This window comes from Melopsittacus undulatus, assembly GCF_012275295.1.
Source record: "Melopsittacus undulatus isolate bMelUnd1 chromosome W unlocalized genomic scaffold, bMelUnd1.mat.Z SUPER_W_unloc_2, whole genome shotgun sequence".
NCBI lineage: Eukaryota > Metazoa > Chordata > Aves > Psittaciformes > Psittaculidae > Melopsittacus > Melopsittacus undulatus.
Window position 1 is genome coordinate 560,763 of NW_022993944.1, and position 27,032 is coordinate 587,794.

Sequence of the window (27,032 nt, forward strand, 5' to 3'; positions counted from 1 at the left end):
TGTCAAATACAATGTCAAGTTGGTAATTAGCTAGAAAGAAACTTTCGCAACCTCAGTCTTGAAGGAAAATGAAGAGTAGGCAAGCAGAAGAGTTACATACCTGTTCTGATGAATGCTTTTAATTTGTTATTATTTCTACAACCCCGAACATGTTACAGCACACAATCTGAGAAATGAGACTCACATCAACTATACTAATCATATGAGGAAGCAGGCGATCCATTCGAACTTCCAGCAACATTACCAGAGCACGGCAAACATTTTTACGTACTTCGGGCTCCTCGTCACCAGCCAGTGCAAAAAGATTCTGTTAGAAAGTAATATCAATTGAAAAGCCTCAATTAATCTAGTTCAACTTGTATTGAAGTTGATATGACTGGCAAACTAAATATGCAAACATGTACTTCTGTACCCTTCCATCCCACACCTAAAAATACCATATTATTTCTTAAAGATATATGGTTTAGCAAATGAACTCTTCAGACTCTCGATGTGCATTGTTACCAGTGTTTTGGTCATGTGTACATTAGACAGAAGAACATTATTTCCTGAATTATTTTTTTACCCTAAACATTAATGAAGTTCTGAAGCTAGAAAACTCCTTCAGTACATAACAGCAGTAAATAACGTACTCTAGATAACCCAAATAACACCCTTTTAATCAGTAGAAGTATTCCGAGAGACCCGTCATCCAGACTCAGTGACATGATGATCCCTGTCCTGAACTCTCCATCACAGGTAAGTGACAGACTACTGCCAGTACCTTTATGCAACAAGAGTTTCTCCTATTTATGAAAAGGAAGCATTTTTCGAAATACTGTTTCTTGGATTGAGAGTAATCTAACCTGAGCATAAGCATACAAAATGAACTTTGGTCAATGGGGACTGAAGATAATGGGAAGACAGCAGTGTCAAGTTTGGGTGTAATGGTGGTTGTAAAACATTACTCAAAGCTCTTAATAAATCAGTTATGTAATTTAACTTAACCCCCCACAACCAAGAATGCACACTCACCTCAATAAAAGAATCTATGTGCAACATAAGAGCTTGAGTTCTGCTGATGATAAACTGATTGACACATGCAACAGCATGAGACCTACAAATGGAACAGTTAAAATACATATATATTTTTATTTAAACATTTTCTAAACTGTACATACGCATCAAAAACATTAGGAAGCAAATCACATTGTCCAAGCATTTTCAAGGAGCGAGAGGGAACAAATCTGCACATCTATATTGTTAATAAAGAAAAATTACTAAACCACATTTTTAAGTACCACCTTATACTCCAATATATCGGTGTCCCTGCCCATGGCAGGGGGGTTGGAACTAGATGATCTTAAGATCCTTTCCAACCCTAACTATTCTATGATTCTATATCTAATAAATGATTTTAAATAAAGCATTCAGTACATAAAAAACCAGAGCAGGATGAGTTTGGTACATTTGTTCCCAACAGCATGTAAGGATGTTCTGTTTCCATATATTATGATTATTAATCTTCTCTGATATTAAAATTTCTATACAAGTCAACACAGTGAAATTTTAGCACGAACGTAACTCCAAACATCTAGTCTGTTCAGACATTTATTGGAAGAAAGTCTCATAAAACAATGTTCAAAAGTTGTCTCTTGACAGATTTAAACATAAAATATTTTACTGACACTACCAATATTTTTTATACTTCAGCACTGTGTACTGAAACCAAGCTATGGGTCAGCAGGTGATCTACTTTAAGTTGAAACTGTTTTAATTTTCTCAAAGACACAAACATCACAGCAGACAAAAAGTAAAAGACTGTTTTTAATGTGATAAGAAAAAAATGAGTATTTCCTCCATCTTTCTCAGCTCCAATTAAGCTTATTTTTCCACAAGTGCAAGTTCATGCTTTGTTATATATTTTTCTTAGTGCACATGCATTTTAGGTGAGTTTCTATATCTTATTTAAATCCTATAATGCTATATTCTTAGTTATACTCTTCCTTTGAGTCTGCACCATCTACTAACATTGGCAATAATTGCTGCCTCCAAGAATCTTTCAATATGATTTTCAAACAGGAGTTATAAAACTTATTTCATGGAATCACACTGAATGGTTGAGGTTGGACATTCTTGCTCAAGTAGGGACACCTAGAGCTGGTTGCACAGGCCCACATCCCAACAGCTTTTGAATATTTCCAAGGATGGGGACTCCACCATCTTCTCTAGGCAACCAGCACTTGATCAACCTCACAAGTAAGAAAAAGTATTTCCTGATGTTAAGGCAGAACTGCATGTGGTTCAGTTTTTGTCCATTGCCTCTTGTCCTGTCACTGGGTTGTCTAAAAAGAGCCTGGCTCAGTCTTGTTTACACCCTCCCTTCAGACATTTACATGCATTGACAAGGTATCCCCAGAGTCTTCTGTTCTTTAGTCTGAACAGTCCCAGCTCCCTCAGGGTTTCCTCCTAGAAAAGAGGCTACAGACCTTTCATCATCCTTGTGGAACTTCACTGGACTAGCTCCAGGAGCTCCATGTCTCTCCTGTACTGATAAGCACAGAAATGGACACAGGGCTCCAGGTGAGGGCATATCGCTGGCTTATTTCAGGGTAAATGCTACTGTTCTTGTTGACAAATATTAGCAATAACAAGTTAATTTTTCTTCTATTCTATACTCCTATTACTTTGAAGAGATTAATACTGTATTAAAGTAAAAAGATGCTGAACCCCTTTAATTTGATTCAGCTGAAAGATAAAGAGCTTTCTAAGTGCAGTTTAAGCAGAAAAATACTTTCTGCAAGAACTCAGAAAGTGATAACAAACATTTTTTTACTCTCCTATTGCTGCAGTCATTACAAAATAAATGTTTTCTAATCATAATATGAAATTTTAATCACAGCACTGCAGCTTCCATGATAAAATGCAAAATCTTAAAAGAAACAGTTTGATTTTCAAAGTCAAACAAATTTGAGATTGGAAGATGTATAAAGAGGTGAGGCTGATCTGTTAACTAAGCAGATAAATGTGGAAATTAATGACACGTGACATCTCTGTGCCTTCTCGCAACTTGCATATGCAGTATCAATTAAAAAAAACTAAGTATGCTTTAAACTGATCTACAAAATATCAACCTCACTGCTCATGTAAATAAATTTTTAACAGGTAACTTTAGTACAAAACCCAAACTTACCTTATTTTTGGACTTCTGTGCTTGAAGAACTGCAAGAATTTAGGTATCATGATATTGAGTGGTCGGTCCAATACATCACTATCTAAAATTTCAGCAGAATCTTCACATATCTTCTGAAGAGCACCAAATGCACCCTGTTAAAAAAAAAAAAAAAACAAACAAAAACCTGCAAACCTCAAAACCTGTTAATTTACATTTTGAAGAAAGCAACATTTTAAGGTTTGTACAGAACAGGCAATTTTAGCACACCACCACAATAAAAGTAGCTAATGAAACATGGAGTTAAATTAAAACATTGTTAAAGCTTTTTATTTAAGCACTTTATACTGTCATCTATAAGCTCTCAAACTATCCATAAGTTAAGTGACAATTTTTAGTATTCAATGCTCATTTATTCAATCATATTTTTTAAAAAGGTTAAAAGCAAAATCTTATTTGAAAACTAAATGACAAATTAAAGATGCATCCAAGTTAATTTCATATACAATTTTATTTCCTTTAATGTTTTTTTATAGGGCAAAATAGAACTCTGGACATGATGGTCAATTTGAGTTTCATTTCCAAGGGTTGGTTGTGGATTTTCTGAGTTGTTTTTTGTTGTTTTTTTTTCTTCTTTCTTAAGAAAGTGGCACTAAAACACTACATAACAGCAAGACATCTTGGACCACTTGTCATATCTCTAAGGATTATTTTATACAAAAGGCTTCACAGCATCAAGTAATTAAAATTGTGTGATCACAGCCTTTTATTTTTTAAAAATCAGACGGCTTTTTTTCTCCTCATAGCTTAAAACAGTTGATTTGTGTCCTGATTTCAGCTGGGATAATTAATTTTCTTCCTAGTAGCTGATACAGTGCTGTGTTTTTGCTTTAGTCTCAGAACGATGTAGATAACACACCGATGCTTTAGATGTTGCTCAGTAGCACTTACCCTGCTCAAGGACTTTTCAGTCTCTCATGCTCTGCCAGTGAGGAGGGGAAAAAGAAGCTGGGGGGAGCAGAGACAGGACACCTGACCCAAACTAGCCAAAGGGGTATTCAATACCACAACATATTATGACCAGTATATAAACAGGGGGCAGTTACCTGGAAGGGATCAATCGCTGCTCAGGTTGGGCTGGGTATCGTTTGGTGGGTGGTGAGCAACTGGATTGTGCATCACTGCTGTTTATTGTTTTGTTTGGGTTTTTTTCCCCCCTTTAGTTTTATATCTATCTCCTTGTTATTCCCCTTTTCAGTTTTAGTATTGTACTTTATTTTAGTTATTAAACTGTTCTTATCTCAACCCGTGGGTTTTACATTCCTTCGATTCTCTTCCCCATCCTGCCGAGGGGATGGGAGAAAGGGGGTGTGAGCAAATGGCCATGTGTTGCTGAGGTCCCAGCTGGGCTTAAACCATGGCAATCTGGTATTTATTCATTTTCCTTCATAAACACTGAGCAAAAAAAGTTAATTTCACACTAGCCTGAAATAGCAGTGACAGATTACATTTCCAGATTAAGTTATAAGAGGAATGAACAACACTACTTTTAAGCAAGAGAAAATACAGGGGCAGCTTGATGATGCCTAAAAGATTGGGCATCACAAAATGGTAACTTTAGGACACTTTAGGTTTCACCTGAGACCTCATAGCAGCCTTCCAATATCTGAAGGGTGGCTACAAGGATGCCAGAGAGGGATACTTCATCAGGGACTGTAGCAACAGGACAAGGGTTAGGGTTAGGGTTAGGGTTAGGGTTAGGACAAGGAGAAGTTTAGATTAGATGTAAGGAAGAAGTTCTTTACTGTGAGAGTGGTGAGGCACTGGAACGGGTTGCCCAAGGAAGTTGTGAATACTCCATCCCTGGCAATGTTCAAGGCCAGGTTGGACAGAGTCTTGGGTGACATGGTTTAGTGTGTGGTGTCCCTGCCCATGGCAGAGGGGTTGGAACTAGATGATCTTAAGGTCCTTTCCAACCATTACTATTCTGTGACTCTATGACTACCCATATACAGCCTTATTCTGGTTTTATGCAAATAAAACATTCATTTGAATGAACACTAAGAACACAGAATGCAGGTAGAATAAAAAGTATCAAATTTGACCCACTGTTCTCTGAAGAGATTATACATGTATGTATACACACACAGAAAAAATACTAGAAATATATTTAGCATATATAAAGAAAAAGAATAGTCAAATTTAGATTATAATCTATTTCAAAATAAACCTCCTTACCTCACAGGTATTGTAATCTTCAGAATCCAACAGGCTGCAAAGCTTTGGTAAGAGTTCAGGCCAATTCTGTAATTCCCCTTTTGAAGCAACGGTTGTTATCAGAATGCCTAAGTGAATCAGAGGAATAAAGGAAACAAGATCTCATATATCTTCACATGATTCACATCAATTTTTCTCATTTTATTCCTCTCAAAGATCTAAGGTGTTAATGAGTTTTATGTTTTATTAAGAGCTGGCAATCATAAAAAGCAGAAGTACATTTCATTACAAATGGTATTTGAAGGGCTTTGTAATGCAAAGGTAAGTTGTTCCTTCCTGCTGCTATGAAAGCCTGAGATGTGAGTAGTCAAGCACATTTCCATTTAAGAAAATAATCACTGCAGGACAGGTTCTGCTCTAAATTTACTAAAAACCGTACAAATCTTGACCTCCAGTATACATAGAGTATCCACCTCAAGTCACTTCCTCTTTATTATAATACAAAAGCATGAACATTGGAAGCTGTCATTCAATAAACTTATAACCCAATAGTAAATTATGTGTTCACAACTTTACTATGTTTACTAAAAACATTAAGGACACATTCTAAGATGGAGATACCTACTAAGACCTTATACACTATGGCAAGTCACCCAGAGATCAGCTGTAGAGTTGGCTGATTCAGATTCAGCAAAAAGATAGGATGGCCCAAAGAGTTACTAATTCAATTTCCAGCACATACAAAATCCCAGGAAAAAACAATTAGGTGACAAAAATGGGGAAGGCCACTTTACAAACTAGGACCGACTACGAGTCCATTTTGCCTGAACTAGTAATCTCCCAAGTGACAAGTGATGCAAAAAAAAACTTTCCTAATTTTTTCATTGAGCTAATCACCATATATCCTTTTTCTACAGAATATTAAAATTCTTATTAAATATATAAGAATACAGGACAACATTACAGAGCAAAGGACATTCTGGGCAAGACATAAAGTTACTATGCATCATGTTTACTTTGATGCAATAAGGCAGAGACCAAGAAGACAAAGGGCAAAAAAATTAAGATGGAGATAAAACACAATTTTACAACTCCAGAAGTAGTTTGCATCCAGTTGTCTTCACAATTGCAATTGAATAGAAAAGACTCCCAAAAGCCTATGGAGATATATGGAGTCTTAAAGGCTGTATCTTCTGAATATTATGGCCCTGCAAGGAATACCAGATGGATTAACAGAACATATATATTTTACTGTTGCTGGAGCTTAATGATCTACTTTAAAAATAAAAACACAACCAAACAAAAAACCCTGAACTTCATAAACAGAACTGTCATGGTTTAAGCCCAGCTGGTAATTCAGACCCATGCAGTCACTCACTCACTCCCCCCTTCTTCCTCCCCCTGCTCCCAGAGGGATAGGGAGGATTATCGAAAGAATGTAAATCCCACAGTTTGAGATAAAAACAGTCCTGTAACTAAGGCATAATACAAAACTACTATGGCTACTATTAAGGAAAATAACAAGGGGAGAGAATACAATTACTCATGACACACCGACTGATACCCAGCTTGACCCGAGCAGTGATCTGGGCCTTCAGGGTAACTCCCCTCAGTTCATATACTGGGCATGACGTGCTATGGTATGGAAAACCACTTTGGCTAGCTTGGGTCAGATGTCCTGTCTCTCCTTCCTCCCAGCTTCCCATGACCCATCTCACTAGCAGAGCATAAGACTGAAAAAGTCCTTGATCAGAGTAAACATCATTTAGCAAGAAGTAAAAACATTGGTGTTTTATCTGCACTGTTCTCAGACTAAAGTCGAAAACACAGCATTGCACCAGCTACTAAGAAGGACAAAAATGACTGCTACTGCTGAACCCAGGACAAGAACAAAATAAATTAATGTCCTTGCCTCCCAGACAATGTACTAAAATTGTCTCCCTGACTTAGATCTCTAACAGGCTTGTAGAATTAGCAGGTGAGAAACAAACTTAAGAATCTATGATTCTGTAAGCATTCTTCAAATAGGCTTATTCTAGACAGCAACAGGATAACCTAGGAAGGATCAGTTCCAGATGTGTAGGCAAGGAGCCTACATTTTCCTGATGACTGGAAAAAGGGAAATATAACCCCATTTTCAAGAAGGGGAAAATGGATGACCCAGGGAATTACAGACCAGTCAGTCTCACCTCTGTGCCTGGCAAAATCTGGGAGCAGATTCTCATGGAAGGCATGCTAGGGCACAAGAAAAACAACAAGGTGCTTGGTGACAGCCAGCATGGCTTCACTAGGGGGAAATCCTGCCTGACCAATTTGGTGGCCTTCTATGATGGGGCTACAAAAATGATGGACAGGGGTGGAGTAGTTGATGTCATCTACCTGGACTTGTGCAAAGCGTTTGACACTGTCCCACATGACATCCTTGTCTCTAAATTGGAGAGACATCAATTTGATAGGTGGACCACTTGGTGTATAAGGAACTGGCTGGATGGCCGCACACAAAGAGTTGTGGTCAACGGTTCAATGTCCAGCTGGAGACCTGTAACGAATGGTGTCCTTCAGGGATCGGTGTTGGGACCTGTCTTGTTCAACAACTTTGTTGGTGCCATGGACAGTGGGATTGAGTGCACCCTCAGCAACTTTGCCGATGACACCAAGCTGTGTAGTTCGGTTGATATGCTGGAAGGAAGGAATGCCATCCAGAGGGACCTTGACAGGCTTGTGAGGTGGGCTGATGCCAACCTCATGAAGTTTAACCATGACAAGTATAAGGTCCTGCACATGGGTCAGAGCAATCCCAGGCACAGCTACAGGTTGGGCAATAATGAAATTCAGTGCAGCCCTGTGGAGAAGGACTTGGGGTTGTTAGTCAATGAGAAAATGAACATGAGCCAGCAGTGTGCGCTTGCAGCTCAGAAAGCCGACCGTATTCTCGGCTGCATCAAAAGAAACGTGACCAGCAGGTCAAAGGACATGATCCTGCCCCTCTATTCTGCTCTTGTGAGACCTCACTTGGAGTATTGTGTGCAGTTCTGGTTCCCTCAATATAAAAAGGACATGGAACTGTTAGAACAAGTCCAGAGGAGGGCCACGAGGATGATCAGGGGACTGGAGCACCTCCCATATGAAGACAGGCTGAGAAAGTTGGGTCTGTTCAGCCTGGAGAAGAGAAGGCTGCATGGAGACCTCATAGCAGCCTTCCAGTATCTGAAGGGGGCCTACAGGGATGCTGGTGAGGGACTATTCATTAGGGACTGTAGTGATAGGACAAGGGGTAATGGGTTGAAACTTAAATAGCAGAGGTTTATATTAGATCTAAGGAAGAAATTTTTTACTGTTAGTGTGGTGAGGTACTGGAATGGGTTGCCCAGGGAGGTTGGGAATGCTCCACCCCTGGCAGTGTTCAAGGCCAGGTTGGATGAAGCCTTGGGTGATATGGTTTAGTTTGAGGTGTCCCTGCCCATGGCAGGGGGGTTGGAATTAGATGATCTTAAGGTCCTTTCCAACCCTAACTATTCTATGATTCTATGATTTTGGATATGATGAAGAGACACTTTGGTGGTCTCCTCAGTTATGCTACAACAGTTATTTTTTCTCCTTAGTAGGTAGTGCAGTGCTGTGTTTTTTGGGTTTAGTCTGAGAACAATGCTGATAACACACTGATATTTTTAATTCTTGCTAAGTAATGCTTACTCCAATCAAGAACTTTTCAGTCTCATCTTCTGCCAGTGAGGAGGGGCATGGGAAGCTGGGAGGAAGCAGAGACAGGACACCTAACCCAAACTAGCCAAAGGGGTATTCTATATTCCATACCATTAATATATTCCATATATTCATGCCCACTATATAAACTGAGGGAGTTACCTGGAAGGCCCAGATTGCTGCTCAGGTCGGGCTGGGTATAAGTCGGCAGGTGGTGAGCAATTGTATTCACTTGTGTTTATTGTGTTCTTTTCGTTTTCCCTTTTCAGTTTTATATTCTCTCCCCTTGTTATTTCCATTATCCTTATTATTACTGGTGGTAGCAGTAGTAATTTTTTATTATACCTTTAGTTACTGGACTGTTCTTATCTCCACCCATGGGATTTACATTCTTTTGATTCTCCTTCCCATCCTTCCAGGATCAGGGGGGGAAGAAGGGGGGGAGTGAGCAAGTGACTGTGAAGTTCTGAGTTACTGGCTGGGCTTAAACCACTACATGTGGGGGCAACAATAAATAAGTAAATACATAAATAAATAAATAAATAACAGGCTATCAAAAACTTAAAGATGCAATAGGTATAGCATTTGAAACTTTGCAACAGATTTTAAGAAAAATTAGGACACAGACATATAAAATGTTCAGGCATTTATGCTCATGTTAAGAGAAATCTACATGGCTTTCTAATGAGTTTCATTTCCTTTCAAATGTGAAATATTTCCCACCCGCCTGCTTCTTTAATTGGCCAGGAGGGAACAGAAGACTCCAGACACATATCTGCCTTTGTGGCTTTCTCTGCAACACAGACACAGAAACAAGGACATCAGAAGAATAATCAAAGAAATAACCAATTTAGTAGCTTGCAGCTTTTTGACAGGTTTGGGCTAGAGTTGACAGTTAAACAAGGCCTTTCCTTCCAACCAACATACTAAGCTGCAAGGTTAGAAACTGGAAACTGCAAGTCTTTATAAAGGTAGGCTTTGATTTGTAATGAACTTAACTGCAAATCAGTATTACAGAACCTGTTGATATTTCACTTGAGAAATAGGAAATCTAACAAGTACAGCAACTGAGCTCATTGACCCATAAACACATAAGAGAACAGACTCCAGAGGAATGTCAGAAATTGTTAAAAACAGAACTGTAATTGGCATGACAGCATCTTTTATGTCACTATTCTAATTACATGCAACCCCAGTTTATAGCATCAATTTACAATAAAAAAAATGAATGTAAGGATAAAGCAACTATGATTCAGTACTTTCATGCCAATAATGGGACAGGGGAAAGGTTGGGGGGTTTTGGTTGGTGGTTTGCCTCTTTAGCTCCTAATTTTCATTTCTGAACTAAATTCTAAACAGTTGAACTTCATGACAAAATTCTCCCCTCATAGGGCAATCATTAACTTTCACTTTCCTTCTGCAGTGAAGTTCTCTAGTCCTGCCACTACTCTTAAACACTCAAACTGTTTCCCCTGCTTGCTTTTAAGCAGAGAGCTATACTAAGGTCCCGCCTAGACTAGAATCCAATAAAGTTTTTAAGAACAGTCACAGACAGCTCCTAAATAAATGCATTTATTTCCTGGTAAGTTTGTGGGTCAACACATGCAGCCATCTTTTTTGAACTTGAATCCATATTTCAGTGTTGGCACAAGGGGTTTTAATAGCTGTACTACACAGCACAGAAAAGTTTCACACTGTTACTCATTTGGGGGTTAAAACAGGGAAAAGCTTAGCAATGATACAACAACGTGTAGTTACCATTCAGTCTTGACCCACAGTTCTAAAATAGACTGTATTACCATCTTCATTGTCCTCAATGAAGTGACTTCTGAGAATGGGATTAATCTGCTTGCTTCCATCTTGATCAAAAGGTATCAGCGTTTGTCTGGTTGACACCAGACGTCAGAGACTACAAAGGCTACATTATTTTTTCTCTAATGCTGTTTTGATGTACTTGCTCATCTTTCTCTCAGAACTCCAGAGATCTTATTTGTGGTTGGCTCATTAAATTGATAGTGCTTGAACAGCAAAACCACATATGCATCTCAAAGAGCAGCTATGAGTAGCACATGCCAACTCATGCGAACAAGGTAGCCTATGCAAGTAGTAATATATTTACACCTAGCTAGTATCAAGACGTCAGTGAATACTGGACCAACCTCACTATTAAGACAGAAGCCTACAAGGATCCAAAATTTAATTATTTCACACAGAAGGGTGCAAAACACATGCTAAATAGAAATCAGCTCTATGTGTTGATGGCATAATGTTCTCTGATTACCACACTTTATCTACTCTTTTCTGAGAGAAGGTATTTTAAAAAAAGGAACTAATTATATTAATGTGCATCACACATAGTATAATGATATAATGATTCCCTGAAGGGGTATGCATATGGAGAGGCAGGGAGGAAAACAGCTAACAGAAGTATTTAATTGATGTAAGTGCAGTGCTGAAACAGTTCTGAAGTCAGATCTCTATCCTGTTCCTGTTCTTATGTATAAAAACTGGCAGCAAGCTGAATTTCAGTAGATTCAAGTAAACTTATGTTCAGTTACACTTCAAGAGATATGAACTGAATTGCTAAATCAGTTTTAAGACAACAAGAAGCAAAAATAAGTGTGACTTTCATATATGCACACTTAAGATTAATATCAGTATCAAAACATAGTGCAGTTGTAACATTTATCAGAAGCAAAGTTTTAGGAGTTTAATAATTCTCACTAGTTGCAGCTCACATATCTGTAACATCTTTAGTATGCGGAAGACACTAATGAGAGTAAACTTACCTACAGTAGCTCTAATTAAGGGGGAGGAATCACCAATGTTGTTCAGACATTCACTTTTAATGAAGTCAGTTACCCCATTTGGAAAGTTGTAAAAATGTGCTTTTACATTATTCTTCAAGATGAGACCACTCAAGGAACGCGTCGGTTCATCTGCAATAGAAAATTACATTGAAACTTCGAACAGCTCATAGGATAAAGCACCTTCCCAGAACAATACAAGACCGAAGCTTAAAGTGATAAATATTAGTCTTTATACCTTTATCTCCCCTTACAAATACATCCACCAACTCATATAGCAAAGTTTTTTAATTTCAGAGTTCACAATTTCTATTCATTCAAAATTAGAATATCAGCACTGCAAATTCTACATTTTATGAAATTTTCATACAGATATAAGCAAGGCATAGATCTGAACTCATGGGTTATAGGAGACTCATAGAATCATAGAATAGTTAGGGTTGGAAAGGACGTTAAGATCATCTAGCTCCAACCCCCTTGCCAAGGGCAGGGACAAACCTCACACTAAACCATATCACCCAAGGCTTCATCCAACCTGGCCTTGAACACTGCCAGGGATGGAGCATTCAAAACCCCCCTGGGCAAACCATTCCAGTGCCTCACCACCCTAACAGTAAAGAATTTCTTCCTTAGATCCAATCTAAACCTCTGCTGTTTAAGTTTCAACCCATTACCCCTTGTCCTATCACTACAGTCCCTAATGAATAGTCCCTCACCAGCATCCCTATAGCCCCCTTCAGATACTGGAAGGCTGCTATGAGGTCTCCACGCAGCCTTCTCTTCTCCAGGCTGAACAGACCCAACTTTCTCAGCCTGTCTTCATATGGGAGGTGCTCTGGTCCCCTGATCATCCTCGTGGCCCTCCTCTGGACTTGTTCTAACAGTTCCATGTCCTTTTTATATTGAGGGAACCAGAACTGCACACAATACTCCAAGTGAGGTCTCACAAGAGCAGAATAGAGGGGCAGGATCATGTCCTTTGACCTGCTGGTCACGTTTCTTTTGATGCAGCCGAGAATACGGTCGGCTTTCTGAGCTGCAAGCGCACACTGCTGGCTCATGTTCATTTTCTCATTGACTAACAACCCCAAGTCCTTCTCCACAGGGCTACACTGAATTTCCTTATTGCCCAACCTGTAGCTGTGCCTGGGATTGCTCTGACGCATGTGTAGGACCTTGCACTTGTCATGGATAAACTTCATGTGGTTGGCATCAGCCCACCTCACAAGCAACTCTTTGCGTGCGGCCATTCAGCCAGTTCCTTATCCACTGAGCAGTCCACCTATCAAATTGATGTCTCTCTAATTTAGAGACAAGGATGTTGAGTGGGACAGTGTCGAACACTTTGCACAAGTCCCAGTAGATGACATTAACTGCTCCACCCCTGTCCATCATTTTTGTAGCCCCGTCATAGAAGGTCACCAGATTGGTCAGGCAGGATTTCCCCCTAGTGAAGCCATGCTGGCTGTCACCAAGCACCTTGTTTTCTTGTGCCCTAGCATGCCTTCCAGGAGAATCTGCTCCCAGATTTTGCCAGGCACAGAGGTGAGACTGACTGGTCTGTAATAACCCAGGTCATCCATTTTCCCCTTCTTGAAAATGGGGTTATATTCCCCTTTTTCCAGTACACGGGAACTTCACCTGACTGCCATGATTTTTCAAATATGATGGCCAGTGGATTTGCAACTTCATTCGCCAGCTCCTTCAGGACCCATGGATGGATTTGTTCAGGTCCCATGGACTTGTGTACATTCACGTTCTTAAGATGGTCTCAAACCACATTCTCTCCTACAGTGGGCCCAAGGTCTTGATTTTCACAGTCCCTGTGTCCGCCTTCCAAGACTTGGGTGGTACGGTCAGAGCCTTTGTCAGTGAAGACCGAGGCAAAGAAGTCATTCAGAACCTCAGCCTTCTACAAATCCTATGAAGCCAGTTCTCCCGAAAGCTTCCGGAGAGGCCTACATTGTCCTTAGCCTGTTTTTTAGCTGCTACATACCTATAAAATCCCTTCCTATTATCTTTAACATCCCTAGCCAAGTTTAGCTCCAACTGGGCCTTAGCTTTCCTAACTTGGCCCCTAGCTTCCCGGACAACATACCTGTATTCATCCCAGGCCGCCTATCCTTGCTTCCACCTTTTATAAGCCTTTTTTTTCCAGTGAATTTTTCTCAGCAGCTCCTTATCCATCCAAGGTGGTCTCCTGGCCCTTCTGCTGCACTTCCTTCTAGTTGGGATGCAACAGTCCCGAGCTTGTAGCAGGTGACCCTTGAATATTAACCAAGAGCCTTGGGCCTCCCTGCCCTCTAAGGCTATATCCCATGCAATATTGCTGTCATGGTTTAAACCAATCTGCACAGCTCGTTCACTCACACCCCCTTGCTCCCGCAACTCCTGGAGAGTTAGGAAGGAGAATTGAAAGAATGTAGCTCCCACAGGTTGAGATAAGAACAGTTTAATAACTAAGGTATAACACAAATCACTACTGTTACTACTACTACTAATAATAATGATAAAGGAAATAGGAAGTGAAAAGAATAAAACACCTCACCAGCCGCCGATCCATAACTCACCCCACCCTGCCCGACCGAGCACCGATCAATACCTCCTCCAACCCCCAGAGTCCTAGCACTTCCGCGTAACTCTCCGTTACATCCTGGCATGATGTGCTGTGGTACGGAATACCTCTTTGGATAGCCTGGGTCAGGTGTCCTGTCCCTCCTTCCTCCCGGCCTCCCCTCCTCCCTTTCAGAGCATGAGGCTCAGAAAGTCCTTGGTCAGAGAAAAGATTTGAGCAGTAACTAAAACATAGGTGCTATCAGCACCGTTCCCAGTCCAGAAGTCAAAACAGAGTGCTGCACCAGCTACCAAGAAGGAGAAAAAATGACTGCTATTGCTGAACCCAGGACACTTGCTAAGCAGGTTCCTGAAGAGGCCAAAGACTGCTCGCTTGAAGTCCAGGGCAGTGAGCTTGCTGCATGCTCTTCTCACTGTCCTGAGGACCTCAAATTCGACCATCTGGTGATCGCTGCATCCAAGGTTCCCCGGAGCGTCACATTTCCAAGGAGCCCTTCCCTGTTGGTGAGCACAAGATCAACTAGGGCACCTCTCCTTATCAGCTCCTCTATTGCTTGCAGAAGGAACCCATTCCAGCACCTCACCACCCTAACAGTAAAGAATTTCTTCCTTAGATCTAATATAAACCTCTGCTGTTTAAGTTTCAACCCATTACCCCTTGTCCTATCACTACAGTCCCTAATAAATCGTCCCTCACCAGCATCCCTATAGCCCCCTTCAGATATTGGAAGGCTGCTATGAGGTCTCCACGCAGCCTTCTCTTCTCCAGGCTGAACAGACCCAACTTTCTCAGCCTGTCTTCATATGGGAGGTGCTCCAGTACCCTGATCATCCTAGTGGCCCTCCTCTGGACTTGTTCTAACAGTTCCATGTCCTTTTTATGTTGAGGACACCAGAACAGTACACAATACTCCAAGTGAGGTCTCACAAGAGCAGAGTAGAGGGGCAGGATCACCTCTTTCGACCTGCTGATCACACTCTTGATGCAGCCCAGGATACGGTTGGCTTTCTGGGCTGTGAGCACACGCTGCCACATCATGTTCATTTTCTCATCGACCAACACCCCGAAGTCCTCCACAGGGCTGCACTGAATCTCTTCACTGCTGTGCCTGGGATTGCTCCAACCCAGGTGTAGGACCTTGCACTTGCATGGTTAAACTTCACAAGGTTGGCATCAGCCCACACCTTACAAGCATGTCGAGGTTCCTCTGGATGGCATTCCTTCCCTCCAAGTTATCAACCAAACCACACAGATTGGTGTCATCGGCAAACTTGCTGAGGGTGCACTCAATCCCACTGTCCATGTCACCAACAAAGTTGTTGAACAAGACAGGTCCCGACACCTATCCCTGAGGGACACCACTCATTACAGGTCTCCAGCCGGACATTGAACCATTGACCACAACTCTTTGTGTGTGGCCATCCATGCAGTTCTTTATCCACTGAGTGGTCCACCTATCAAATTGATGTCTCTCCAATTTAGAGACAAGGATGTCGTGTGGGATAGTGTCAAATGCTTTGCACAAGTCCAGGTAGATGACATCAACTGCTCTACCCCTGTCCATCAGTTCCCTAGCCCCATCCTAGAAGGCCACCAAATTGGTCAGGCAGGACTTCCCCTTCCTGAAGCCATGCTGGCTGTCACCAAGCACCTTGTTGTTTTTCATGTGCCCTAACATGCCTTCCAGGAGAATCTGCTTCAAGATCTTGCCAGGCACAGAGGTGAGACTGACTCATCTGTGATGTTGGATGATAGCTGTGTAAGTTGTAAGCAGGCTGATGATTTCCTCTGCAAGGTGGCTGTGCTACGGGAAGAGGTGGAATGGCTAAGGAGCATAAGGGAATCTGAAGAGGAGATTGACTGGTGGAGCCATACTCTACCATCCCTGACAAAAGCAAACCAGCAACCAAAGCAAAATGAATTAAGGATCCACTACCCTCTTGCCACCAGGCAGATGAAGTGGACATAGGAAACAAGATCAGAAACAGGTTACTCCTCAGAAGATGGCGTATTACCCCTGAAACTCATGTCACCTTCAGAAGAACCCCTCTACAACAGACACCAGGCCCTGGTACTTGAACAGGAAAACGAGGAGGATGATGAAGTAGATAAGGGATCATCCAGGTTAGAAGTGTCACCACAAATCAGTCAGACAATGCCTCCTATCATAATTTGCTGGAAGACACACACAGCCAATCATTCACAGTCTAGGAGGTTCCTCCAGTTCATTGATGATAACTTCTTAATGCAAATGGTGGATAAACCAACTAGGAGAGGAGAGCTGATAGATTTAGTACTCTCCAACAAGGAGGGTTTGGTTGAAGTGATGATGGTCAATGGCAGTCTTGGCTGCAGTGACCATGAGATGGTGGAGTTTAGGATCCTGTGTGGGAGGAATAGAATAACTAGCAAGGCCACAGTTCTGGATTTCCCAAGGGCCAACTTTGGCCTGTTCAATCAACTGCTAAGGGAAGTCTCATGGGAAAGGGTACTAGGCGGTAAAGGGGCTCATGATAGTTGGGTCAGCATTCAAGAACCACTTCTTCCAAGCTCAGGATCAGAGCATCCCAATGAGTAGGAAATCAAGTAAGGGATCTAGGAGACCACTGTGGTTAAACAAGGAGCTGCTGGGCAAACTCAAGTGGAAAAGGAGAATCTATGGATTATGGAAAGAGGGGCTGGCCACTTGGGAGGAATATAGGACAGTTGTTAGAGGATATAGGGAGGCAATTAGGACAGCTAAGGCCTCCTTGGAACTTAATCTTGCTAGTTGGGTTAAGGACAATAGAAAGGGCTTCTTCAAATACATAGGGGATAAAACTAACACAACAGGCAATATAGGCCCACTGCTGAACGAGGTGGGTGCCCTGGAGACAGAGGATATAAAGAAGGCAGAGGTGCTGAATGCTTTCTTTGCCTCTGTCTTTACTCCTGCAGACTCTCCCCCGGGGCCCCAGATTCCTGTAGCCCCAGGACTCAGGACAAGGAGGAGTTTGCTTTGGTAGATGAGGATTGGGTTAGGGATCAGCTATGCAATCTGGACATCTATAAATAGATGGGTTTGGATGGAATGCACCCACGGGTGCTGAGGGAGCTGACGGAGGTCATTGCTAGGCCATTCTCCATCATCTTTGGTAAATCGTGGGAAACGGGAGAGGTGCCTGAGGATTGGAAGATGGCAAATGTCACACCAGCCTATAAGAAGGGCAAGAAGGAGGACCTGAGTAATTAAACACCAGTCAGCCTTACCTCCGTCCCTGGAAAGGTGATGGAACAACTTATTCTTGACTCCATCTCTAGGCATATCAAGGATGAGGGGGTTATTAAGAACAACCAACATGGTTTTATGAGGGGGAAGTCACATTTGACCAACCTTATAGCCTTCTATGATGAAGTGACTAGGTGGAGGGATGATGGTAGAGCGGTAGATGTGGGTTTTCTTGATTTCAGTAAGGCATTTGATACTGTCTCCCACAGCATTCTCATAGATAAGCTAAGGAAGTGTGGGCTTGATGACCAGGTAGTGAGGTGAATCGAGAACTGGTTGAAAGGAAGAAGGCAGAGAGTTGTGGTCAATGGGGCAGAATCTAGCTGGAGGTCTGTGACTAGTGGAGTCCCTCAGGGGTCGGTGCTGGGACCAGTGCTGTTTAATATTTTCATCAACGACCTGGATGAGGGAACTGAGTGTACCCTCAGCATGTTCACTGATGACACTAAATTGGGAGGAGTGGCTGACACACCAGAAGGCTGTGTTGCCATTCAGCGAGACCTGGACAGGCTGGAGAGTTGGGCAGTGAGAAACTTGATGAAATTCAACAAGAGCAAGTGTAGAGTCTTGCATCTGGGGAAGAACAACCCCATGTACCAGTACAGGTTGGGGGTTGACCTGCTGGAAAGTAATGAAGGGGAAAGGGACCTGGGGGTCCTGGTGGATAGGAGGATGACCATGAGCCAGCAATGTGCCCTTGTGGCCAAGAAGGCAAATGGCATCCTAGGGTGCATTAGAAAGGGTGTGGTTAGTAGGGCAATTGAGGTTCTCCTCCCCCTCTACTCTGCCTTGGTGAGGCCGCATCTGAAGTATTGCGTCCAGGGAATTGCTTGAAAGAGTCCAGTGCAGAGGCACAGAGATGATTAAGGGAGTGGAACACTTCCCTCACGAGGAGAGGCTGAGGGAGCTGGGTCTCTTTAGCTTGGAGGAGACTGAGGGGTGACCTCATTCATCAGTGTTTACAAATATGTAAAGGGTGGGTGTCAGGATGATGGAGCTAGGCTTTTTTCAGTGATATCCAGTGGTAGGACAAGGGGCAATGGGTGTAAACTGGAGCATAGGAGGTTCCACGTTAACATCAGGAAGAACTTCTTTACTGTAAGAGTGACAGAGCACTGGAACAGGTTGCCCAGGGAGGTTGTGGAGTCTCCTACATTGGAGACATTCAAGGCCCGCCTGGACAAGTTCCTGTGTGATATACTCTAGGTTACCCTGCTCTTGCAGGGGGGTTGGTCTAGATGATCTTTTGAGGTCCCTTCCAGCCCTTGGGATTCTGTGATTCTGTGATAACCAACTCTATTAAGAAAAGGGTGATTGTGATTGGTGACTCCACCCTGAGAGGAACAGAGGGCCCCATGTGTTAACTGAGCCCGACACATAGGGAAGTCTGCTACCTCCCTGGTGCCAGGGTAAGGGACATCACCAGAAAACTCTCATCTGGTATAACTTAATGATTCCTGTCCTTTACTAGTCTTTCAGGTGGGCAATGAGAAAGTTTCTTCAATAAGAATTCTGAGAGGACTCAAGAAAGACTTCAGGGCCTTGGGGTGACTAGTTCAGGATTTGGGAGCTCAAGTAGTTTTCTCCTCCCTCCTGCCAGTCACAAGCAATGACAATGGAAGCATCATGAAAATCTCACAAATCAATTCCTTGCTCTGGGACTGGTGTCAGTGTTTTGGGTTTTGACCACAGGTTGGTTTACATGGCACTAGGCCTGCTGGTAGCAGACAGGGTATGCCTGTCCCAAAGGGGGAAAAGGATCCTAGCCCAGGAGCTAGCAGAGCTCATAGAGATGGCTTTAAATTAGATGCAAAGGGAGAAGAGGACAAAAACAGGGTTGCTAGAAATGAGCCGGGGGTAGCATGCCACTGCTGGAGGAGAGATCCACAGGACAACTTAAATGTGTCTTTGCCAATGTGTGCAGCATGGGCAAAAACCAGGAGCTGGAAGCCATTGTGCAGCAGGGAAATTATTACATAATTGCCATCACAGAAATGTAGTGGGACAATCTACATGACAAAAGTGCTGCAATAGATGGCTACAGGTTGTTCAGAAGGGACAGGCAAGGAAATGGGGTTGCACTGTATGTCAGGGAGTGCACTGACTGCCTTGAACTCAATGTTGTCAGTGAGAAGGCTGAACGTTTGAGGGTAAAGATCAGGAGAAAGGCCAACTAAGCAGATACCCTGGTAGGAGTCTGTTATAGACCACCCCAACCAGGATAAAGCTGTGGATGAACTATTCCTCAAACAACCTGGAGAAGTTTCACAATTGCTAGCCCTTGTTCTTGTGGGGGACTTCAACCTAGCATATAACTGCTGGAAGCACAATACAGCAGAGAAGAAACAGTCCAGGAGGTTCATAGACTGTGGATGATAATTTCCTGACCCAGCTGGCGAGTGAGCCAAGTAGGGGAGATGCCTGCATAGATTTGCTGTTCACAGAGTAGGACTGACATGTGATGTGATGGTTGGAGGCTGTCTTAGGCAAAGCAATCATGAAATGATACAATTTTCAATCCTTGAAGAAAGTCAGCAAGACTACCACCTTAGAGTTCCAGAGAGCTGACTTTGGCCTGTTTAGGATACTGGTTGGCAGAACTCCTTGGAAAACATTACTGAAAAACAAAGAGGTCCAGGAAGGCTGGACACTCTTCAAGAATGAAATCCTCAAGGCACAGGAGCAGGCGGTATCCATGTGCCAAACAGGGAGATATTGATGGAACTCAGGAAAAGGAAAAAAAAAATTATATCACATGTGGAAGAAGGGACTGTCACCCCATGAAGAGTACAAGGATGTTGTGAGGACACAGAGAGAGAAAAGAAAGACAAAGACACAGATGGAACTTAATCTGGCCACGGCCATGAAAAAAATAATAAAAAATACTTTCATAAATATATTAGCAACAAAAGGAGGGTCAGGGAGAACTTCCATCCTTTACTGGATATTGGGGGAATCCTAGTGACCAAGGATGAGGAAAAGGCTGAGGTACTTAATGCTGCCTTTGCCTCAGTCTTTAATAGAAAGACCAGCCATCCTCAGGGCACTCAGTCCCCTGAGCTGGATGGCAGAGATGAGGAGCTGACTGAAGTCCCCATTATCCAGGAAGAAAGGGTTAGTGACCTCCTGCTCCACTTAGACGTACACAAGACTATGGAGCCAGATGGGTTCCACCCAAGAGTGCTGAAGGAGCTTGGTAGAGGAGTCAGTGTGTGACTCACTGTGTGAGTGCCAAGCCACTCTCCATAATTTATCAGAAGTCCTGGTCTAGTGGGAAGGATGACTGACTGAGGACCACTGAAAATACTACCATGTTAAATTACAGAAATGGATGGTGGGATTGAGTGCACCCTCAGCAATTTAGCTGATGACACTAAGCTATGTGGTCTGGTCAACGCGCTGGAGGGAAGGGGTGTCATCCAGAGGGACCTTGACATGACTGAGAGGTGGGCCAATGCCAACCTCATGAACTTCAACAAAGAAAAATGCAAGGTCCCACACCTGGGTTGGAGTAATCCCAGGCACAGCTACAGGTTGGGCAGAAAAGTGATTCAGAGTAGCCCTGTAGAGAAGGATTTGCCAGCAGTACGCGCTCGCAGCCCAGAAACCAACTGCATACTGGGCGGCATCAAAAGAAGCATGACCAGCAGGTCAAAGGAGATGATGCTGCCCCTCTACTCTGCTCTTGTGAGACCCCACTTGGAGTAATGTGCACATTTCTGGTGTCCTCAACATAGAAAGGACAGGGAGCTAGAGCACCTACTATACAAAGACAGGCTGAGAAAACCAGAACTCTTCAGGCTGGAAAAGAGAAGCTGTGTGGAGACCTCATAGCAGCCTTCCAGTATCTGAAGGGGGACTACAAGGATTCTAGAGATGGACTCTTCATCAGGGACTATAGTGATAGAACAAGGAGTAATGGGCTTAAACTTAAACAGGGGAAGTTCAGGTTAGATATAAGGAAGAAGTTCTTTACTGTGAGGGTGGTGAGGCACTGGAACAGGTTGCCCAAAGATGTAGTGAATGCTCCATCTCTGGCAGTGTTCAAAGCCAGGTTGGACAGAGCCTTGGGAGACAGTCTAGTGTGAGGAGTTCCTGCACCTGGCAGGGGGATTGGAACTACATGATCTTAAGTTCCTTTCCAACTCAAACCATTCTCTGCTTCTATGTTCTGTGCTACTAGGAAAAGAAATATCCCTTTTGAGACAAGGAGGCACAAAAGCACAAAATGTAATCAGTTCTAAGTAATGATAAGTTTAATGGCTTTGTAATGGAAAATAACTGCGGTGTCTGAAGGTAGTTGACACAGTTTCAGGTCCTTAGAACCTTAGTACAAAAGGTTCAAGAAAAGCAGAATGGAAAAAAAGGACCTGGGGATGGGGAGTATCTGGGACTAGCTGATGGCCAGGATGGGAGCACTTAAACTAGCTGATAAGTACAAGGACAGGATGATTGCTATGTCTGTAATGTTAATTAAGCTGGGAAAAGTAAATGACCCTTAAAGACCACCATCACATTCTTGTATGCATGTGGGAAACTGTCTTGGTTTTGAGCAGTAGCAGTCATTTTTCTCCTTCTTGGTAGCTGGTGCAGTGCTGTGTTTTGACTTTCGGGCTGGGAATGGTTGCTGAGAGCAAGTATGTTTTGAGTTACTGCTCAAATGTTTGGTTTTGTCCAAGGCCTTTTCTGAGCTCATGCTCTGAAAGGGAGGAGGGGAGGCCGGGAGGAAGGAGAGACAGGACACCTGACCCAGGCTAGCCAATGAGGTATTCCATACCATAGCACGTCATACCCAGGATGTAACCGGGAGATAGCCAGAAGGGCTGGAGCTCTGGGGGGATGGAGGAGGTATCGGTCGGTGCTCGGTCAGGCAGGGTGGGGTGAGTTATGGGTCGGTGGCTGGTGAGGTGTTGTATTCTCTTCCCTTGTTATTGGATTTATCATTATTATTTGTAGTAGTAGTAGCAGTAGTGATTTGTGTTATGCCTTAGTTATTAAACCGTTCTTATCTCAACCCATGGGGGCTACATTCTTTGGATTCTCCTTCCTAACTCTCCGGGAGTTGGGGGAGCAAGGGGGGGAGTGAATGAGCTGTTCAGTTTGGTTTTAAACCACGACAGAAACTTTCTGGAAAATGATGTAATATGCCCAGTGACCATATAAGGATGGCCCGTATAGCAACAGGGGACACACGTTAGGAGGAGCTATCCCCCGTGTCTCCCGGCGCTGCAATAAACAATACCTGCTTGTCAACTTGAAACTGTTGCTGAGTTTGTTCCTGGAGTTCTCTCTGAATCAGTTTGGCACCCCATATGGGACCCTCTCTGCTCGGCTGCAGGACTCACTGAAGACAGGGCTCCCTAGGACCCTCGGGGGGTTTTTCCCACAGGGGACCCCTTGACTCATTCGGATCACTGCGGGAGCAGACAAGGACCATCTTCATAAAAGGTATTCTTTTATATAGTCTGTAAGATGCAAGGGGCACCTCAGTTTCGTAAATTGGTTTGGTAAGCATACACATGGTTTGGAAGCCTTCCGTAAATCGAGATAGGAAATCTCTGCTGGCGTCCGTTTGGTATACATCCACAAGAAGCAGCAGGTATCCTATGGTTTACAATCACAGGAGGCAGTGGGCATCTTGTGGTTTGGGTCCTGCAAGAACCAGTGGGTGTCTTGTGGAAAAGGTTTTGGTTTTTACAGTATACATGCACAAGAAGCAGTGGGCATCCTGTGCTTTACAATCACAGGAGGTAGTGGGCATCTTGTGGTTTAGGTCCTGCAAGACACAGTGGGTGTCTGGTAGAAAAGGTTTTGGTTTTTACCGGTATACAATCACAAGAAGCAGCAGGCATCCTATGGTTTGGTTCCTGCAAGACGCAGTGGGTGTCTTGTAGAAAAGGTTTTGGATTTTACTGGTATTTGACTTATGTTGTAGATTGTTATAGTTATGATTTTAGTCTTGTGATTTTGGTATTGGTGACAAGACTGCTATAAATGCGTTACTAATTGTTGTCTCTGTTTCAAGTGCTGTAACTGTGGAGTGTCTATTTTGTATCTTGTTATAGTGATGATTTTGGTCTTGTGATTTTAGTGTTGGTGACAGGTTGTTATAACTATTAATTGTTAGTTTGCTACAATTTTAGTCTCTGTCTCAAGTGTTGTAACTGTGTGGAGTGTGTCTGTGGGATCCCGTGTGTGTGTGTGAATGAGAGACTGATAATGGGAAATCGGCAGAGTAGAGAGATCTTGGAAAAGAGTGCATTTTGGCACATTGAGAAGAACTGGGAGGGTTTCCTGGGGGCTCGGTAAATGAGAAAACGTTGATAAAATATTGTAACCAATGGTGGCCTTTGTATAGTTTGGAAGATCAGGAAAAATGGCCTAAAAATGGAACTTGGAACTATGATACATTGTTACAATTAATGTTGGTTTTGAGGTGGCAAGGAAAATGGAATGAAGTAATGTATGCAGATATGACAGATGGAATGCGAAATTAATATACCTCTGCCAGATCCCTTAATTTTGGCTTTGGAAAAGGACAGGGAAAAACTGAAAGCTAAGCTGGAGAGATGTTTTTCAGATTGTGATACTGGGGAAAGATGTTTAAAGTTAAAGAAAACCAAGAAGGAAAGGAAGGGAGCTCAGGCAGCTCCTGTGTTTGAGCGTGGGATGAGTGCTGGGGAGGCAGAGGTGGAGGGATGTTGGGTGGAGGTGGGGGAGTGTGTTCTTCTCCTGTGGGACCGGACTGGTGTGTGTTGTGGGGAGTTTGGACGTTGGACATGAGACTGCCCTGGGGGGAGTGCATGGGGTGGCTCCAGTGGCTGAATTGGAACTAGACTGGCGGGGACCTGGGGAACCTACCCTAGCAGATCCACTGGTTAACTTAAAACTAGGGACTAGAGGAAATAAAGTGGAATTTTAGTGGATACGGGAGAAAGTTATTTGGCGTTAAATCAGAAGGAAAAGAATTTGTTACAGATGTGGGAGCTACTGGCCACCAAGGAAAAAAAAAAAAAAGCATTCTTTCTGAAACCCTCAAAGTACAAACTGGAAAAACAAATGGGAATGCATAAATTTTTTTATGCATGCTAAATTCTCCGAAATCTTTATTAGGGCGAGAAGCAGCATTTAAAGAAGGTAAAATGGAATTAAGTGTTAAAAATCAGTTAATTGCAGTTTTGAGTTTATCTTTAATTCAACAGAAAAGCAAACAAGAGGACCTCCCTGAAATAGAAGAAATCCTTAATCAGGTATATCTGGGAGGATGGGCATCTGAAGTTCCTGGTAAGCCAAAAAATGCTTTGCCTGTTAAAGGAGAAATAAGAAGAGGGGGCCCTGCCCAATTAGAATAAAACAGTATCCCCTAAAATCACAGGGAAAGGGAACTAAAAATCACTGATAAATTTTAAAATATAAATTATTAATTGAATGTGAATTGGGATATAATACTCCTATCTTGCCAGTAAAGAAATAAAGTTGCAGATTGGTTCAAGATCTCAGAGCAATCAACAAATTTGTAGAGGATATTCATCCAGTAATAGCAAATCCATCTACCTTATTGACTAAATTGAATAATAATCAAATGGTTTGCCGTCTTAGATTTAAAGAACTCTTTCTTTTGTTTAACATTGGCCAAAGAAAACCAGAATTTATTTGCTTTTGAATAGGGAAAATCCTGACACAGTAAGGAAAACTCAATTAACTTGGACAGTATTACCTCAAGGGTTTAAAACCAGTCCAACGATTTTTCAAAACCAGTTAGCACTGGAACTAGAATCATGGAATCCACTCACTCAGACGGGGACTCTGTTACAATATGCAGATGACCTATTACTTGCCACAGAAACAAAGGAAAAATGTGTCTAGTGAATGGTGGGATTATTGAATTTCTTGGGCCTGAATAATTATAGGGTATCCAGACAAAAGGCCCAACTAATTCAAACCCGAGTTTCCTACCTAGGATATGAAATAATAGGAGAACAGAGAAGTTGGAACTGCTAGAAAAGAAGCCATTTGTCAAACTCCACGACCATTGACCATCAAGGAGTTCCGGACGTTACTGGGAATGACTGGATGACGCAGACTTTGGATGCATGATTATGGTGTTCTGGTAAGACCACTATATGAACTGTTAAAAGAAACCCCTCTCTCTTTGGAATGGACTGATTCAGTAGAGGAGGTAAAGCCCTCTGCTGAATTTAAAAAAAAACAGAGCTAATGAGAACTGCAGCTCTGTGACTTCTGGATGTGACTAAATCCTTTTGGCTATATTCCTATGAAGAACGGGAAATAGCTTTGGTCCCTGCTCAGAAACTAGGACCCTATAAGAGGACAGTGGTGCATTTTGCAAAACAGCTGGATGAAGCGAGCAAAGGATAGATCAGGTGCCTAAGGGCTGTGGCAGCACTTATCATGAACATTGAAGAGGCTTGCAAATTTCCCTTGGGACAAAAGATTGTCCCATGTTGTATCAGCAGTTCTGGAACAGAAAGAAGCCCACTGGGTATCTCCTTCTTATAAATAACTGCGGTGTCTGAAGGTAGTTGACATAGTTTCAGGTCCTTAAAACCTTAGTACAAAAGGTGTAAGAAAAGTAGAATGGAAAAACAGGACCTGGGGATGGGGAGTATCTGGGACTAGCTGATGGCCAGTATGGGAGCAGTTAAACTAACTGATAAGTAGAAGGACAGTATGATTGCTATGTCTGTAATGTTAATTAAGCTGGGAAAAGTAAATGACCCTTAAAGACCACCATCACATTTTTGTATGCATGTGGGAAACTTTCTGGAAAACAATGTAATATGCCCAGCGACCATATAAGGATGGCCTGTATATAGCAATAAGGGGACACATGTTGGGAGGAGCTATCCCCCATGTGTTCCAGCGCCACAATAAAGAATACCTGCTTGTCAACTTGAAACTGTTGGCGAGTTTGTTCCTGGAGTTTTCTCCAAATCACTTTTCGTAAGAGAAGATTTTGTTAAATTAAGTTGTATCAACTGATTTTATTTGAAATTCAAAACCAGAATGCCATCATGTAACATAAAAAAAGTATATTTCAGTCTAAAGTAGCATCCCTTTTCATGCTCTGCAACTATAAATGCATTGACTTGCAATCATAGTTTTACATAGAGTTCTGTAACTTTATAAACCAGAAATCCACACTATGTATATATATTCATAACAATTCACCTATGCTAAAGGTTTTAAATACCCACCAAAATCTGAACAGCGTATAAATAAAAGTTCTTCCATTTGCACAACACTGCATTTCAAAGGCTAACAACTCTTCTAGGAGAACAGATTTATTTG

At 42.4% G+C, this 27,032-nt stretch overlaps 1 protein-coding gene across 2 annotated transcripts in view; it reads right to left on the reverse strand.

The window, feature by feature from the left end:
* The window catches only part of LOC117438217 (transportin-1-like), a 104,517-nt gene that overhangs the window by 40,442 nt on the left and 37,043 nt on the right, over positions 1–27,032 (reverse strand). For both annotated transcript variants that reach the window (XM_034073704.1, XM_034073705.1), the window contains exons 4-8: positions 11,860–12,009; positions 5,390–5,496; positions 3,173–3,306; positions 1,015–1,096; positions 185–307 (exon numbers count right to left, since the gene is read on the reverse strand). In XM_034073704.1, the coding sequence (XP_033929595.1) occupies positions 185–307; positions 1,015–1,096; positions 3,173–3,306; positions 5,390–5,496; positions 11,860–12,009 (596 nt within the window). The remainder of the gene's footprint in view (positions 1–184; positions 308–1,014; positions 1,097–3,172; positions 3,307–5,389; positions 5,497–11,859; positions 12,010–27,032) is intronic.